The sequence below is a fragment of the Miniopterus natalensis genome, chromosome 9 (assembly GCF_054644295.1).
Source record: "Miniopterus natalensis isolate mMinNat1 chromosome 9, mMinNat1.hap1, whole genome shotgun sequence".
NCBI classification, from domain to species: Eukaryota; Metazoa; Chordata; class Mammalia; order Chiroptera; family Miniopteridae; genus Miniopterus; species Miniopterus natalensis.
The window spans coordinates 58,348,975-58,365,439 of record NC_142089.1 but is presented as its reverse complement, the minus strand read 5'-3'; the positions used below and the strand labels follow the sequence as shown (position 1 = coordinate 58,365,439).

General features: G+C 36.5%; 1 protein-coding gene across 1 annotated transcript in view; it reads left to right on the top strand.

Annotated features, from left to right (window-relative positions):
* The window catches only part of GLMN (glomulin, FKBP associated protein), a 29,508-nt gene that overhangs the window by 5,597 nt on the left and 7,446 nt on the right, over positions 1-16,465 (top strand). Inside the window, exons 5-15 of the mRNA XM_016197190.2 lie at positions 262-502; positions 1,765-1,867; positions 7,432-7,619; positions 9,347-9,400; positions 10,750-10,780; positions 11,187-11,276; positions 12,482-12,523; positions 12,629-12,702; positions 14,272-14,356; positions 14,851-14,957; positions 15,711-15,774. Of these exons, the coding sequence (XP_016052676.1) occupies positions 262-502; positions 1,765-1,867; positions 7,432-7,619; positions 9,347-9,400; positions 10,750-10,780; positions 11,187-11,276; positions 12,482-12,523; positions 12,629-12,702; positions 14,272-14,356; positions 14,851-14,957; positions 15,711-15,774 (1,079 nt within the window). The remainder of the gene's footprint in view (positions 1-261; positions 503-1,764; positions 1,868-7,431; positions 7,620-9,346; positions 9,401-10,749; positions 10,781-11,186; positions 11,277-12,481; positions 12,524-12,628; positions 12,703-14,271; positions 14,357-14,850; positions 14,958-15,710; positions 15,775-16,465) is intronic.

Here is a 16,465-nt window from a genome sequence, read left to right as displayed (position 1 = left end):
GTAACCTGTTGTAAACACCCCTAAACAAGACTTCATGGCATCCATTGTAAAGTGCCATAATTGTAAGATGCTCCATTATTTATGCACCGCTAAGGGGAAAAAATACTGCCAATTAAACTATTGTGTCACGTCCTGATTCCAGAGTTGTTGCAATATGAAAAAAAATAAGTGTGTTATAATTCTACATTAACTGGACTTCTTGTCCCGTGTTCAGTGTGCTTGATGAGACTACCTCAAGTAACAACTTGGTCCCTGTTTTAGTGATACAGAAACTTCATAGCAACAAGGCATATTCAGTTGGATTAGCATTGTCTACCATTTGGAGTCAACTATCTCTTCTTCCTGTTCCGTACTCAAAAGAACAAATACAAACAGATGACTATGGCCTTTGTCAATGTTGCAAGGCCTTAATAGAGTTCACGAAGCCTTTTGTGGAAGAAGTCATTGATGACACAGAAAACTCCCTGGAAAATGAAAAGCTAAAGGATGAATTACTGAAATTGTAAGTATATTTTTAAGAACATTTCACAGTAGACTTTAGTTGATAGTTCAGTTATTTTGTTTGTTTGCAATGGAAATATAACTCTAGTTTCAAATTTTGAATTTTCAAAGAATATAAGGCTCAGTTGATATAACATGGGCATTTAATGAGGCATTGCTATTTTTTAAAATTAAAAACAAAAATCCATTTGTTTAATTTACTTTACTTTGTATTCTTTTATGAATTGCCTAACTCATCATAGTAAATGAATAATAAAAGCTGGGAAAATAGATGTAGCTCAAAGTATCTGGTCTTGCTGTATGGAAATTGTGTTTTAACTCTCCCTTTGAAAGCAGAAGAAGCACCAGACAGTTGAATATCTAACTTGACTGCAAAAACAGCAGTGGAGTACCCAATAGCATTCACTCCAGGGATATTATAGGCTAATGATGCACTGTTCAATATGGCCTTCAAACACTTGACATATGGCTAGTCCAAATTAAGATGTGCTGTATGTTTAAAATACACTTGGATTTTGAAGACTTGTTACCAAAAAAAAAAAATACTAAAATACCTCAATTTTTAAAACTGATAACATGTTGAAATGATATTTCAGATATATTGGGTTAATAAGATTAAATTATCAAAATTAATTTCTCTTCTTTCTTTCTTTTTAAATGTGACTGCTAAAAAATTTTAAATTATATATGGGGCTTGCATTATATTTCTATTGTACAGTGCTAAACTAGATTATTGAATTACATGGACCAATAATTTTATTTTAAAAATTTTAGAGACTAAAACTACTGTTAGCTCTCTACTCTGTCAGGTTAGAACATGAAAATATTATTTTTTACTACTTATAAAACCCATTTTTTCATAAAAGAAAATATATTTTAACTAAAGAAATAGGAACAGCTTAATCACAGAATAGTTTGATTTTCTAAATAAAATAAATACACCTTTATGAAAAAATTACTACATCATCCTGATTTTTCCTCGAGTAATCAAAAACTATATAGTGGACTAGCACTAGTCCCCAGACAAACATTCAGTATCCACTGATATAGTCCAGACTCGGAACTGAATCTTACTACATTAAGTCTAGCAAGTTCTTCTCATGCTTTCCATTATTAGCAAGAAGGATCCTACATCACCAGTTTGACAAGCCACTGGTGCTTGTGTTGTTTTTCATGTAAAATTAACTTAGATATGTTTATGGAACTAGGCATTTTATACTTGGGAATTTCTGTATTCATAGTTACCCATTTCTTATACCTTAGTTGTTTCAAAAGCTTGAAATGCCCTTTGCTGACAGCACAATTCCCTGAGCAGTCTGAAGATGCTGAAAATGATCCTTTAAGGTGTTTTGCATCTGAAATAATAGTAAGTACAGCTAACTGAAATGTCATCCTGCTATATTCTTATGTACTGTACTGAGCATGTAAGTTGATACATTTATTAGTAAAGCAATATGTATTTTTTTGTACAACACAGTAAACAAAAAGAAAATAAGTAACAATAGTTACATTACCCAAATGTAAATAATAGCAATACCTCCCAGACTTTTTTTGGTTTTTATAATCATAAATAAATAAGCATTTATATATTATATAATTTTTTCAAAAATTCTGTCATATTATATGTACTCTTTTGTAATCTACTTTGTTTTTCTTAGCATATTTTGAATATTTTTCCATCAGTTTAATAGTATTCCATGGTATGGAAGGATTTTCCCAGGAGCACATATAGGTGTGAGCTTCTTCACTGTTGCCCATGCTAGACAGAGTACAGTATACTCTCTGGATACAGTGTAAACGCCATCAGAAAAATGTACCCAACTTTGAGAGATGGCTATGAAAGTTGGAAACAGTTAAAGGATTTTAAGCCTGGGAGTGATGTAATCAAATTGTGTTTTGTATTCATCACTTTAACGGAGGATTAACTTACTTGAGATAAGATTGGAAGTAGGGAAGCCAGTTAGGTATCTTTTTGGAGTTAAGTAAGGATGATGAGAGCCTGAGTATGGAAATGGTGGTGGAGATGAACAAGAGTGGGCAGACTGGAGAATTAATAGTAGGTAAAATTAACAAAATTTGGTCATTGATTTGATTTAGAAGAATAGTAAAAAGGTTAAGTCATGCATAAGGTTCATGCTTAGGAAACCGGGCAGATGACAGTGTCAGTAATTGAAATAGAGAATACAGAGCAAGGAGCAGGCGGATTTTGTGCTTTAAAAAACTTTTTTTTTTTTTAATTATAGAACGTTTAAAACATTCAGAAAAGTTGAGAGAACAGTGTCATGTACCCTCACGTACCCGTCACCCAGCTTTAAATTACTGCCAAACATTTTGCCGTTCTTGTTTCACCCTCACTCTTTTTTTGCTGTAGTGTTTTATCGCAAGTCCTAGATACGTCATTTCATCCACAGTCTTTAAGTATGCTTCTCTAATTGGTAAGGACTTTTAAAAAAACATAACCACAGTGTTGTTATGACACCTAAGAAGATTAGCAATAATTTCTTAATATATACCTAACATGCCTGGCTGGGCGTGGCTTAGCGGTTGAGCGTTGACCTAGGATCCAGGCGATCGGGGTTCGATTCCCGGTCAGGGCACAAGCCCGGGTTGCAGGCTAGGCAGCCGATCAATGACTCTCTCATCATTGATGTTTCTAGCTCTCTTTCTCCCTCTCCTTTCCTCTCTCTGAAATCAATAAAGATATATTTAAAAAAATAATTATTTTATATATATATATATATATACATATATATACATACATATATAAGGAGTAAATTTTGATTAAGAGTAGATGAGATCACCTAAAGGGGCACATCAGTGTGAGAAAAGGGCTCAGGACTGAACCCTGCAGAGGACCAGCACTTAAGATGAGCCCAACAAAGAGACCAAGGAGGAAGGATGGAAGAGGTGGTAGAAATATTCCAGAAACTGGGTAGCAGAGTTTCTGGAAGAAAAAAGTGATTGATACTGTTAAGTGCCACAGAAAGAGCCGGTGACGTAAGAGTTGGAAAGCATCCGTCGGATTAGGAAGTAAGATCGCATTGGTAATCTTAGCGAGAACAGTTTGAGTGGAGTATTAGAAACAGAAATCAGCAGAGCGGATAAAAGAGTGCATGAAAAATGAGAAAAAGGAGATACTAGTATAAACTATCCTTTAAAAGCACTGGAAGAGTAAGGAAGAGAAGCAACCGCTAGAAGACATAGGAGGACTGAGCACGTTTATAGACTGAAGGGGTGGGAGCCAGTGGGGGAAAGAGAACGGTTATGGGATAACTGAGAAATGTGGCTTGAGGAGAGCAGGTGGCTGGGCATGGGATCAAGGACAGGAGGTAAGGATGGGTATGCATGGAGAGAAATTTGTAGCAGGGATGTAATATTGTAATTGAGGGGAATCAGACCCACTGGCCTCAGATTCCTAGGTGAAGATTTCTTTTTTTTAAATTTTTAAAAATATATCTTTATTGATTTCAGAGAGAGGAAAGAAGAGGGAGAGAGATAGAAACATCAATGATGAGAGAGTCATTGATTGAGCCCGCAACCCGGGCATGTGCCTTGACCAGGAATCGAACCCTGATTGCCTGGATCCTAGGTCAACGCTCAATCACTGAGCCACGCCTGGCCAGGCAAGGTGAAGATTTCTTAAGAATAACGAAGTAGAAGTGGGGGTTGAATAAGGAGCTTCAGGAAAGTGTTAAAGGTTTGGAACACTGAGGAGAGAGGCGGTGGAAGACCAGGAAGGCATTAGTTAGAACTGAGCACTCAGCTGTGTTTTTGTGTGTGATTTTCTACATGCAGCTGCCTGGGCGTGGAAGTAGAGAAGGTAGAGTATAGCTATTTTTCCAAGGCTAGCATTTTATTGGATAGATGCAGCTAAAGGAAATAGAGGTTGCAGATAGTTCAAATGACCAATAGTACATTGGTTGGATAGGGAAAGAAAGGGAATTAGGAAGCTGCAGATGGATAGATTAAAATGAAGGGATCGCAGGACTGGAGGGAGAAAAGCAGGTTGATAGGAAAGGAGATAAGAGGGTGTGGTCAGAAAATGAGATGCTGTGAAATAAGCCAGTCAGTGAAAGACAAACATCATGTGACCTCGCTTATACGTGGAATCTAAAGAACTTAATAAACTGATGAACAGAATAAATTCAATGACATGGAAGCATAGATGAGACTGACAAATGTCAGAGGGATGGAGGAGGGCGGGTGGGCGGAGGGGGAGAGAGTAACTAAAGAATTTATATGCATATATGCACAACCCAAGGACATGGACAATGGTGGGGAGAGGGACTGGGGAGGGGGATGGGACAGGGTGGAACGGGTCATTGGGGAGAAAAAGGGACATCTAATATTTTAAACAAAAATAAAATTTAAACAAAAAAAAAAAAAAAAGAAAAAGAAAATGAGATGCTGGAATTCAGGTATCTAATATGGAATAATAGCTCCAAATGTTGACAGAGATCCAGGATGGATTTAGGTGCCAAAATGGATCAGAAGTTCTAGAATTTAGAAATCAAGAACCATGAGGCTGGCCTGTTAGGAGAGTTATCTACATGAACATTCAGCTTTCCCAGAGTCATAGCAGGAATTGGATAGAGAAAGAGATTGTGAGCAGGTACCAAAATTTTCAGTGCATGTTCAGAAATGACCAGGATGTCAGCATGAGGAAAGGACAAATAAAGGGCAGTATGGTATCTGCCTCAAAGGAAGAATGTGCTTTTCCTTGAGTGCTGGCAGAACCCATAGTAAGCCTCTACCCATACCACTCTTCTCCACTGCTGCTTTCCTGGCTCTGCGATGTAAGAGGCGTAAGCAGCTCCCACCAGAACTATCAAGTTTAATTAAATCAGTGAGCTAGAGCAAACATCCTGTGCAGAGGTTGAGGGGTAGGAGAGAGATACTAAGGTCACAGTGGAAGGAAGGAGCATTATGAGTAGAAAGAGCCAGCAGTGAGGAAGCACAAAGTAGTCAAGAAGTAGAGGTGAAATCAGAGTAAGAGATGAGGTGAGGAGGTGCCTTCTGTTCTGTGCTCAGCTAAGTGTGGCATACTTGAGATTGATGGCCTCAGCCATCCCTCCTTTGGCACAGCTTATTTTGGTATAGAACTGCTTGAATATCCCAAAGGCTGCGGCATAGGAACATTTCTGAAAGGGCAGAGGCTACCATGAAAAATTGCAGAGTGGCAAGTATGTCCTGGGTCTGAGCAAGCCTACCGGATGGTATGTGGATAGATGGTGAAGGCCCTGATTTGGACAACAGGGAGACCCCAGATATCCAGAGCAGCACTGTAGAATCTGGTTGCATAGGATGATTTTCAAATAGGCTAACCTTACTCTGGGGAGAAAACACATGTAGCATCATCAGCTGAATCAAGAAATGGAGCTTCATGATTAAGAGGACATTTGGAATCTGAACACAGGAACCTTTTTGTGTTACAGCTGTAACAAGAATGCATGGCTTTGAAAATCAGTACAGCAGTATGTATATTTAGCATCTGGTAGCTGAATAGCAGTCTCTTATGACGGGATGATTTTCCATGCTTCCTTTTTGTGTTCTGAAATGACTTAAGAGCCATCTGGGATCAGCAGATTTTAACTCCCTGAAGGATGGAGAAGATTTATGTGTCTTTATAATCCCCAACTATGTCTAGTCCAATGCCTAGTACTCAAGCATTTGTTGAATAAATAAGTGAATATGTGGAAGGTGCTCATTCCGATTTAGCTATTTTTGTCATCCCCTTTTAACTTCTATTAGTAGTTTGTTGTGACCTTAACTTTCTTGTACTTTTTTTGTGGAGCTTCTTAGTAAATATGTATTATGTCATTTTCCAGATAAGAAAACTGAGAGGTTAGGTAACACATTCAGTGTCTCACAGCTAGTAAGTGGTAGATCCAAAACTCTATAATCAATTGCCTTAGATTCTGAAGGTCCGGTGCTTTCTAGTATACCAGAAGTAGAAATAGTGTAAGAGGCATAGGAGTGACTGTATACTTTCTGAGTCTCTTTTTCTCTCCTTAATAAAAAAGGTAAAACTGTAGTCCTAGCCACTCATGCAGAAATGCTTCTCTATTATGATACAAGAGCCCATATAACCTGAGATATCAGCAATGTTTCCTCATTTCCTCAACCTTTGCTGCCACTGAGCAGTGTTCCTGTGCTCACTCTGTGTATAGGTAGACAGTGGTCAGTGGAGCATTATTCCTAGAGTATTCTTCATCTGAGTCATTGTCATTTCATGATATGTGTCTCACATTTCTAGATTGCTCTCAAAAATCTCTGAAGCACTTAAAAAAAATAGTGATAAAATGTATATAACATAAAATTTCTGTTTTCACTATTTTTGAGTATACAGTTCAGTGGCATTAAGTACATTCACATTGGTGTGCAACCATCATCACCATCAATCTCTAGAACTTTTTCATCTTCCTACTCAGTTTTTTGAGGTTGGCAAAATTTACTTTCTTGAAGCTATAGGATTGAGGTCCCCATTTTCTTGCTGGCTGTTGGCCAGGGACCACTTTCAGCTCCTGCCTGTAGTTCCTTGCCACACAGCCTTCTCCATAGGCCCTCTCTTAACATAGCAGCTTAGTTCTTTAAAGCCAGCAGCGGTGAGTTTCTGATTCAAGGAGGGCCTGGACCCTGTTTTTAAAACCATCTACCTAAGTCAGGCCCACCAATAATAGTCTCCCTTTTCAATAACTCCAGATCAACTGACCACAGGGACCTCAATCACATCTGCAAAAATTCCTTCACTTCTGCCATATAACATAAGCCAATAACGGGGAGGCATCTTGCTGTATTCTTTTAGTTAAAAGCAGTTCTCACAGGTCCCACCCACACTCAAGGGGTGTTGATATGTGTGGGATGTGAATGGAGCAGGGGCACACTAGAGTCTATCTGCTATAGCTTTCCTTTTTTATCCATCTCACACAGGGTTTTTTATCAGCAATTGGCTACCCTTTCCCCAAAATGATTTTTAATCATGGAAAGAAAAAGAGGACTTGGGACTATCTTGAATTTGAGGAAGAAGAAGACAAGCAAGTAGCAGACTCTCTGGCTTCTCTGGCATACCTGGTGTTTGTACAGGGCATCAGCATCGATCAGCTGCCCATGGTCTTAAGGTAGGAGGTAGTGTTTGGCTTATTCATGTATTCTAAAGGGAGTATCATCACACTCACTTATCCAATGTCCAATCTATGTTTATTAGTTTGCTGATACATTTTAAATGAAGTATAAACAAAAGCCCTCTGTATTTTAAGTAATACTGCCTGTAATCTGTTAAAGTCAGTAGTTAAGTGGTGAAAATGGGGTGGGGCTGTTGTTGAAATAGACGTATGGGAATGATAGCGAGGAGAGCGAGAAAGTGTTAAATTGGGCTTGATTTTGAAGCTGTCAGGACCACCCTGAACTATAAGGGAGGGAACTGGCCAGTTACCCCTGGGGGAGTCTAAATCACCATCGTCTTTTCACTGAATTATTGATATAATCCTGAGTGGGTATTTATCAGTCCCCTAATGAAAACCCTTCAGTGGCTGCTTATTGCTCTGAGAATAAAGTCTAAATCCCTTCACGTGAAACAAGCTTCTGCATGATCTCCTACTTCTCTTGGTTCACCCCCTACCACCTTTTTCTTGTTTACTGTGCTCCAGTAACAGACCCTTTGGTTTCTTGTTCCCATGTGTCATGAACCTTCCTGCTGCAGGGCCTTTGTGATGCTTAGAACCATCTTTATCCTTAAATGTCACTTTCTAAGGAAAGCCTCCTTTCACCACCCAATTTAGGTTGAATCTTCCTATTATAATTAGCTTGACCTTGTCCTTTTCCCATAAAGTTTATCCAAATTATTTTTAAAATAAATATATAATTTTATAATGTAATATCTCTTGGGCATTAAGGTCCATAATTAGGATTATGTATATGCCTTGCAGGCCTTGGGTGTATTCCTTTGTGTACATTTGTATATTTATGTACGAATGTACCCCAGATTTATTTGTATGTAAAGATTACGATAATGGCCACCACTTGCATGTTCACCGTGTATTAAACACTATGCTGACAGTTTTGTGTGCATTACCTAATCTGTATACTAATCCTAGGAAATAGAGCATTATCTCATTTTATAGATGAAAATACCAGGCTTAAACAAGTTAAAATACTACCCAAAACCATACAGCTAATTAGCAGGATAGGTAGAATTCAAACAGTTCTATCTGACCCCAGAGCCTATACTCTTAATTACACTCTACCACCAAAATGACTTAAGTATGTATATTAGTTTGCTAGGGCTACCATAATAAAGTAGCACAAACTGGATAGCTTAAAAAAACAGAAGTTTATTGTTTCACAGTTCTGGAGGCTAGAAGTTGAAGGCCAAAAACAGGATTGGTTCCTTCTGAGGGCTGTGAGGGAGAATCTGTCCCATGCCTCTCCTAGGTTCTGTTGTTTCGCTGGCAATCCTTGATGTTCCTTGGCTTGCAGATGTAATACTCCCTTCTCTCTCCGTGTTCATATGTCACTGTCCCTGTCTGCATGTCTCTGTCCACATTTCCCTTTTTTAAAAGGGCACCAGTCATATCCAATTAGGATTCACATTAATGATCTAATTTTAACTTGATTACCTCCAGAGTGGGGGGTTCCTGCTCTGCCTCTGCCTATTCCTACCCCAATTTTTAAAAAAGACCTTATCTCTAAATAAGGTCATATGCTGAGGTAGAGGTAGTGGAGTTTAGGATTCCAACGAATCTTTTGAGGGAGACACAATTGAACCATAACAGTATGTATGTAAAATTTCTAAAAATATGTGCACACACATGTGTGTATGTGTGGGGTTTTTTTCTTTCTCTTTTAGCCCATCATACCTTTTGCAGTTTAATATGGGGCATATTGAAGTCTTTCTGCAAAGGTAAGATCATTTGCATGGCATCTCAGAATTAAGTAGTAGTACCAGAATAGTCCTTTGTCAAGATCAGGGGAGAGTACCTTCTCTTTGCCAGGCCTTAATTAATTAATTGGTTATTTTATAAAACAGTGAAGCAAATATGCACAACAGAAACAGAAATGACTCACAAAGGTTATACATCAAAATCTTTTATTTTAAATCCAAGATAATATAAAAATAATGTCTTATAAGGAGATTTCCAGTCTTCTGCTTCTGAGGTTTCTTGCCTTATTTCAAAAGTTGGTAATTTAAAATACCTCTATTCCACTATAGTCTCCTCCATCTAAGGAAGAGTGGTCAGTAAAATCAGTTAATCCTTGTTTTTGTTTCATGGATACAATCTGAACTGCTTCAAAAGGAAGGGGGTGTCTGGAGTCCATCTGTTAAAACTTAAGATTATTGACAGTGGTAATGTTCAACTTTTTTCATTTGAGACACTAAGCAGCAAGACTTTCTCTTTTAAAAAATTACAAAGTAATGGATATTTAAGAATTTTGCAGAACTCTATATGCTTTGTTTCCTCTCCTATATCATGTTTAAAGTATCTCTTGAGGTCAGGGCCTTTCAGTACTATCCTCTAGGAACACTAGTGACAGTTAACCCCATCTCTTCCCAGGTGAAGGAAAATTTGTAACATGGCAAATATCCAAGCTTCAGCCTACAAGGCAGGAGTTTCCAAGGGTCTCCTGGCCCAAGTGGTTGTTAACTCTAAATTTACTGTATTATGTATGTCTTAATGATTTTACATTCTTTTTATTTAGTTTTTGTTATATTCATACAATGAGAATATGTAAATCTTAAGTCTATATTCTTAAGATTTCCAAACTGTTTAGTCGCTGAGCTGAAAACATAACACTCCTGACTACTTGCATGAGATACTTTTTTTGCCACAATTGTTAAATATTTAGTTAACAATGATTGTAAACCTTTTTAAAAATATTATCAAAAATGAAAAGCATTTACTTTTTTGTATAAAAAGAACGGAAAGATTTTATGGATTAACCAAATTAAATACAATATACTGTATCAGGTATAACTGATATCTTACTACTTACTATTTGAAGATCTATTGGTTTGATACCAGGAAATGAGCCCTGAGTGGGCTGGTTTGGGTCATGTTTAGCTGTCAGTAACCAAATCAAAACAAAGATGGATTAAGAATGTTGACTGCTTTTTTTATCAGAATTTCTCCGTAATGATACATATTTTTAAGGTGTTTAAATTTCAGTTTTTGGTTTATTTTTCCTAAAATGAAGAATCATTCTAAAGAAATATAGAAAATCATGTCAGTAAATTTTAATATTCTCTTCCAGAACAGAAGAGTCTGTTTTCTCCAAAGGACTGGTAAGATTTGTTTGTACCCATCATAATTTAATTACATAGTCATGTCAACAAATACAGCTGTTGGCTTTACCATATACAGGGGTGGGCAAAAGTGGGTTTACAGTTATAATACAAGTAAATAATACAATAATTAATGAATAATAATAATACAAGAAGCCCGGCTGGGTGTGGCTCAGCGTTTTAGCATCAACCTAGGATCCAGAAGATCATGGTTCGATTGCAGGCTCAATCCCCAGTTGGGGGCATGCAGGAGGCTCATCATTGATATTTCTCTCTCTCCCCCCTCCTCCCTTCCTCTTAATTTAAATAAATAATAATACAAGAGTAAACTCTGTTTTGTGTACACAACTGTAAATCTCCTTTTGCCCACCCCTGTCTGTACTTATGACTATATTTTAATTTGTAGGATCTTTTGGAGACTAGTTTGTTGAGAATGGAAGACAACAGTCTACTTCACCAGTACTTAGAAATCAAGAGTTTTCTTACTGTACCGCAGGTAAGTGAAATGTGGATTCTAATCTTAAAAATAACCCCTTCCCTGTTCTGAGTTTAAGCAAAGGTCTTTTCAAACTCCTCTCCTACCTTCTCCATACAGATCTTCTGAAAACTTCAGTGCCATGCTGTCCAATAGAACTTTCTGCGATGGTGAAAGTGCTATGTTATCTATACGGGACAGTATGAAAGCCACTAGCCACACTGAACACTTGAAATGTGGCTAGTATGACTAGGAACTAAATTTTAAATTTAATGTAATTTAAATTATTTAAACTTAAATTTGTTATATGTGGCTAGTGCCTACCATAGTTGACAGCATTAGCATCTAGTGGAAGAACATAACTTTCTTCTTTAACACTTTGTTTCTTTAGGGACCTTGGAAAATGAAGCTCCTTTACTTTTATTACAATTCAAGTCCTCAGGGCTTCATCAAGGCATGCGTTGACTCCTTACTAAAAAAAATTTTATTTTTTCCTCCTAGGATATATTTTGCCTAGTTCTGTTTGTTGTCACAGCCAAGTAGGTCTTTAGATGTCAATGTAGAGACTTGTTCTTCCACCATTTAAATAGAAAAACATGGCTTTTGTTAGTACATTAAGCCTAAATTTTATTTTATTTTTTAATACTGTTTTTGTTAATCCTCACCCAAGGGTATTTTCCATTGATTTTTAGAGAGTGGAAGGGAAGGAAGTGGGGAGGGGGAGAGAGAGAGAGAGAAAGAGACATCAGTGTGAGAGAGACACATCGATTGGTGGCCTCCCACACTTGCCCCAACCAGGGCCTGGAATCAAACCTACAACCCTGTGCCCTTGACTGGAAATTGAACCTGCGACCCTTCAGTCATCAGGCCGACGCTCTGACCGCTGAGAACACCGACAAGGGCTAAGCCTAAATATTTTTAATGATGGATTATATTTCTGCATGTTTGGTATCGTGTTTTGACCACTGAAGACATAATTGAAAATTAGCATTCACTTCTAAATTTTCAACTCTGCAACACCCCACTGAATATCACTTTCAAAATAGGTTATACTTAGCTTCCTATAGACATAACAGTGGAATGAAAGGCTTGGGGGAAAATTCATTTTTAAATTGCCTACTCTCACTTCTCTGAATTTTTAGTATCTACCATTGATGATATAGTTGTTTCTTTGTGGTCAATGTAATCTAGTCACATCTGAATTAACAATTTTTTTTTATTTCCAGGGCTTAGTCAAAGTAATGACGCTTTGCCCTGATGAGACATTGGTATGTAAATGTTTTTGGACTAAATAATGAGTTACAGTGAGATATTTTAATAAACAATTTAATCTTTATTCAGTTTATTTAACAATATGATTTCTTCTATTTTAGAGGAAAAAGGGTTTGGCTATGCTTCAGCTGTATATTAACAAGTTGGATTTTCAAGGCAAATATACCTTATTTAGGTATGTATCATACAAGACTGGTTAATTGTGAAGTGTGTGGTTGATTGAAAACCAAATTAATGCCATTTAATTATTCCAGGTTACAGTATTTCAGTATTTTTTTTTTTTGGTCTTGTTTTGTTCTGTTTTTAATACATCTTTTATTGATTTCAGCGAGAGGAAGGGAGAGGGAGAGAGAGAGATAGAAACATCAATGATGAGAGAGTCATTGATCGAGCCCGCAACCCGGGCATGTGCCCTGACCGGGAATCGAACCCCAGTCTCCTGGATCCTAGGTCAATGCTCAACTTCTGAGCCATGCCTGGCTGGGCAGTATTTCAGTATGTTTTATGTGTAATTCATCTCCACTTGTATGACATATTATAATACTCGTATCTGATGGAGAGAGAAGGGTTAATTAAATATTACGGATACATATATATTTACATATAATTACATGAATAATATATTTTTTATTCAGTTAATTAAATTACTCTAAAACCAAAGAAGACTTAAAAGAGTAAACGGATTGATAAGGCTCCTGCTAGATCTTTACATATGTCAATAATTTCCATTATTCACAGTTGAAATTAATGGCTCTGGAGTCATTGATAGACTATTCACTGTACGTTAACAGTAGAACTTATTAATAGTGCTGTTTGAGGGGAAAGGTAACTTTCTGAGTTAAAGAAGAGCCAATTTTGCGCTGACCAGTGTGGCTCGGTTGGTTAGAGCATCATCCTGTGCACCAAAAGGTGGCAGGTTCGATTCCTGGTCAGGACACATGCCAGAGTTGTGGGCCTGATCTCCAGCTGGTGATCGTGGAGGAAGCAGCCAATTAATGTTTCTCTCTCATATTGATGTTTCTCCCCCCCCCCCAAAAAAAAATTAAAAAAAAAAAGCAAATTTTCTGTAAAAGGCCAAATAGTAAATATAGGCTTTATGTGCCAGTCTCTATTTCAACTGCTCAATTTTGTCTTTGTAGTGAAGGTTCCAGTAAAATAGTCAGCATGCTGAATTTGGCCTGCAGAACTTATTTTATTGACACCTAGGTAATAAAAATCAGTTAAGTTAAAAACAGCTTTGGGCATTGTTAAAGTGCTAGGAAGTCGTCTTTTCTTCATTTCTATTGATAGATTCAAAGCAGGTTTATGAAATCTCAATTTTTGTATTCCTACCAAGAAATCCCCCTTTTTCCTTAAGCTAGTCAGATTGAGTTTCCTTTCTTTGCAATTAAATTAGTCTAACCAGACTAGTTACTTTCACAGGGAATAATTTGGGGAGTTTCTAGGTAATTATACTAGTGCTCATTCTTGCCATATTAAATCATTGCAAATATATGCATAAAAAGTTTCAAATTCAATTTGATAGAAGCTTCTTGTTGGAAAAATCCAGTTAAAATAGAATTTACTAGTCAGAGCAATAACCGTAATAGGTGACTTTGTAATTGGTTAACCACCTTGCTGACTGTCTTCACTGGTTTGTGTATTCCTAGAAATAACACATGGCCCATTTGAATTTGTAAAATTTGTGTCATCATTGTAATATAGTCCAGGAGAATTTCAAATGTGTTGTAATTTTGCTTTCAAGGTGCTTATTGAGTACAAGTAATCACTCAGGTGTGGAGGCCTTCATTATTCAAAATATCAAAAATCAAATTGACGTATCATTAAAGGTAAGAGCATAGCTAAGGTATTAATTATCAATTTATTTATTTTGTAGGATATATTTATTTGTGGAATACATTAATGTGGATTTTGCCCTATGGATTTTTTCTATTTCTAGTATTAGGGTATTTTTTTCTTCATTTCCACTGTTTGTATTTTTAAAACCTTAATTTTGAAACTTCTTTAATTATAGATTTAAATTGTGTTCTTTATGCTGATAACACGACTTCTTTTTGTTTTGCTTCTGAAATAGTAATGGAAACTGAAGTCTAATCTGTTTGTGAATACTCAGTGATTCCATATAGAAAAGAAAGAGAGAAAGAATGCACCAGTGTTCACAAACTGGCAGTTTGTTCTAGGTGTCTGGAAATAGTAAAGGACAGAATGGAAATTAAAGTTAAAAAATATGTATTTTAAATGTGTAATAGTTTCTTTTTGTAGTATCATGATGTTAGAAAACACATTTATTAAGACCTCTCTCAGTTTTTCTTTTGCTTTACAGAGAACACATAACAAATGGTTTACGGGACCACAGCTAATTTCCCTTCTAGATTTGGTACTCTTTCTCCCAGAGGGTGCTGAATCAGATCTACTGCAAAACTCAGATAGGTGAGGTGATCATTACTAAGGTTCACATAGTAAACTGAGAGTAAACTGTATTTTCCTATGATTTTATGTGATCTATTGTTAATTCCTAAAATTACATAAAGATTTTAATATTTAATTAGGTACTATGTAAAAACATAATAAAAAATCCTTTCTAGAAGTATGACCAACTGTATTATTTTGTACCTGTAACATACCTAGCATTTCAGTACAGTTAACAGAGATTTACAACTACAGCATTGCTGACTAAAAATTAGGCATTTCACGTGTACAACTTATACAAAGCGTATGGGTTTAGGTTTTATTTTGTTTTCTAGCACGTTTTTTCATATAGAGCATGTAATCGCACTTTCATTATACTTGAGTGGATTTTGAGGAATGATTATAAGCATTTATAAAAGGAAACTTAAAGTTCAGGAAGCAGCAGATGATAAATATTAAGGATAACAAGGCTTCCTTGGGGGAAGAAAAGAATAGTATTTTTCACAGCTGTATTTTGTGAACTTGGAGAACAGGAGTGATGAGTTACTACTTCTCCAAAAGCTATGGTAAAGAGGATACGTAATTACACAGATTTCAACTGTGCAGAGTTTGGCAACCCTAACCCCTGCATTGTTCAAGGGTCAATTGTACTTTTAAAGGCAAACATAATTATACAAATATACCCTAGGTATTAGCTTACTTTATTCATTGAAATAGCTGTTGATTTTTTAAAACTGTACTATGAGTAACAAATTCTATATTTTTAATTAACAGGATAATGGCTTCATTAAATTTATTGAGGTATTTGGTTATCAAAGATAATGAAAGTGACAATCAAGTAAGTCAATTTTTTGAAAAAGAAACTGTGAGTATATTCAAAATACATAAGGAGTGTTTCAGATTTTCATATCAATATCTACTTATGCTAGTGTTTCATATCTTGCTCAGCCACAGAGGCTGGAGAAAGTGCGAACAGTTATTCTGAACTCTGAAGTTAATTCCCACATCCAGCTTCCCTTTCTTTTTCCTGTTGTACTTCTGCTCTCTTGCTCTAAGCAGTGCATAGACCTGGTAGGTAGGTAAGTTTGAAGCCCTAAGTCAACTAATCTTTTGGAGCTCAACATATACTTGGGTATCTTGTTCAGCTGCCTCCACCTCCAAGTCATGATTTCAGTCTGAGATGTATAAAACCATCTGATAATTTGAAGTCCCCTCATCAGACACGACAAACTGAAGCATTTTCAGCACTAAAACCTGTTAACAGCACCTTTGAATAAAGTGTAGGATGTGGGATTTGTTTTCAGTAGTGCATCATTAGAGGTGTTCAAGAAATAGAAAACTATTTGAGGGAGATGTGTCATACACTAGAATTATATTTGCTTTATACCTTCTTTTTCACCCACTCTGTTCTAATAGTTGCTTTCCCTGTGTGTCATGTCTGTTAACTACACGAATCACTTGTTTATCTGTTTCTTTTTTAGAAATAAAAGAAATGAAAGTAACTGACTTTTTATAAAATGACGGAGAAT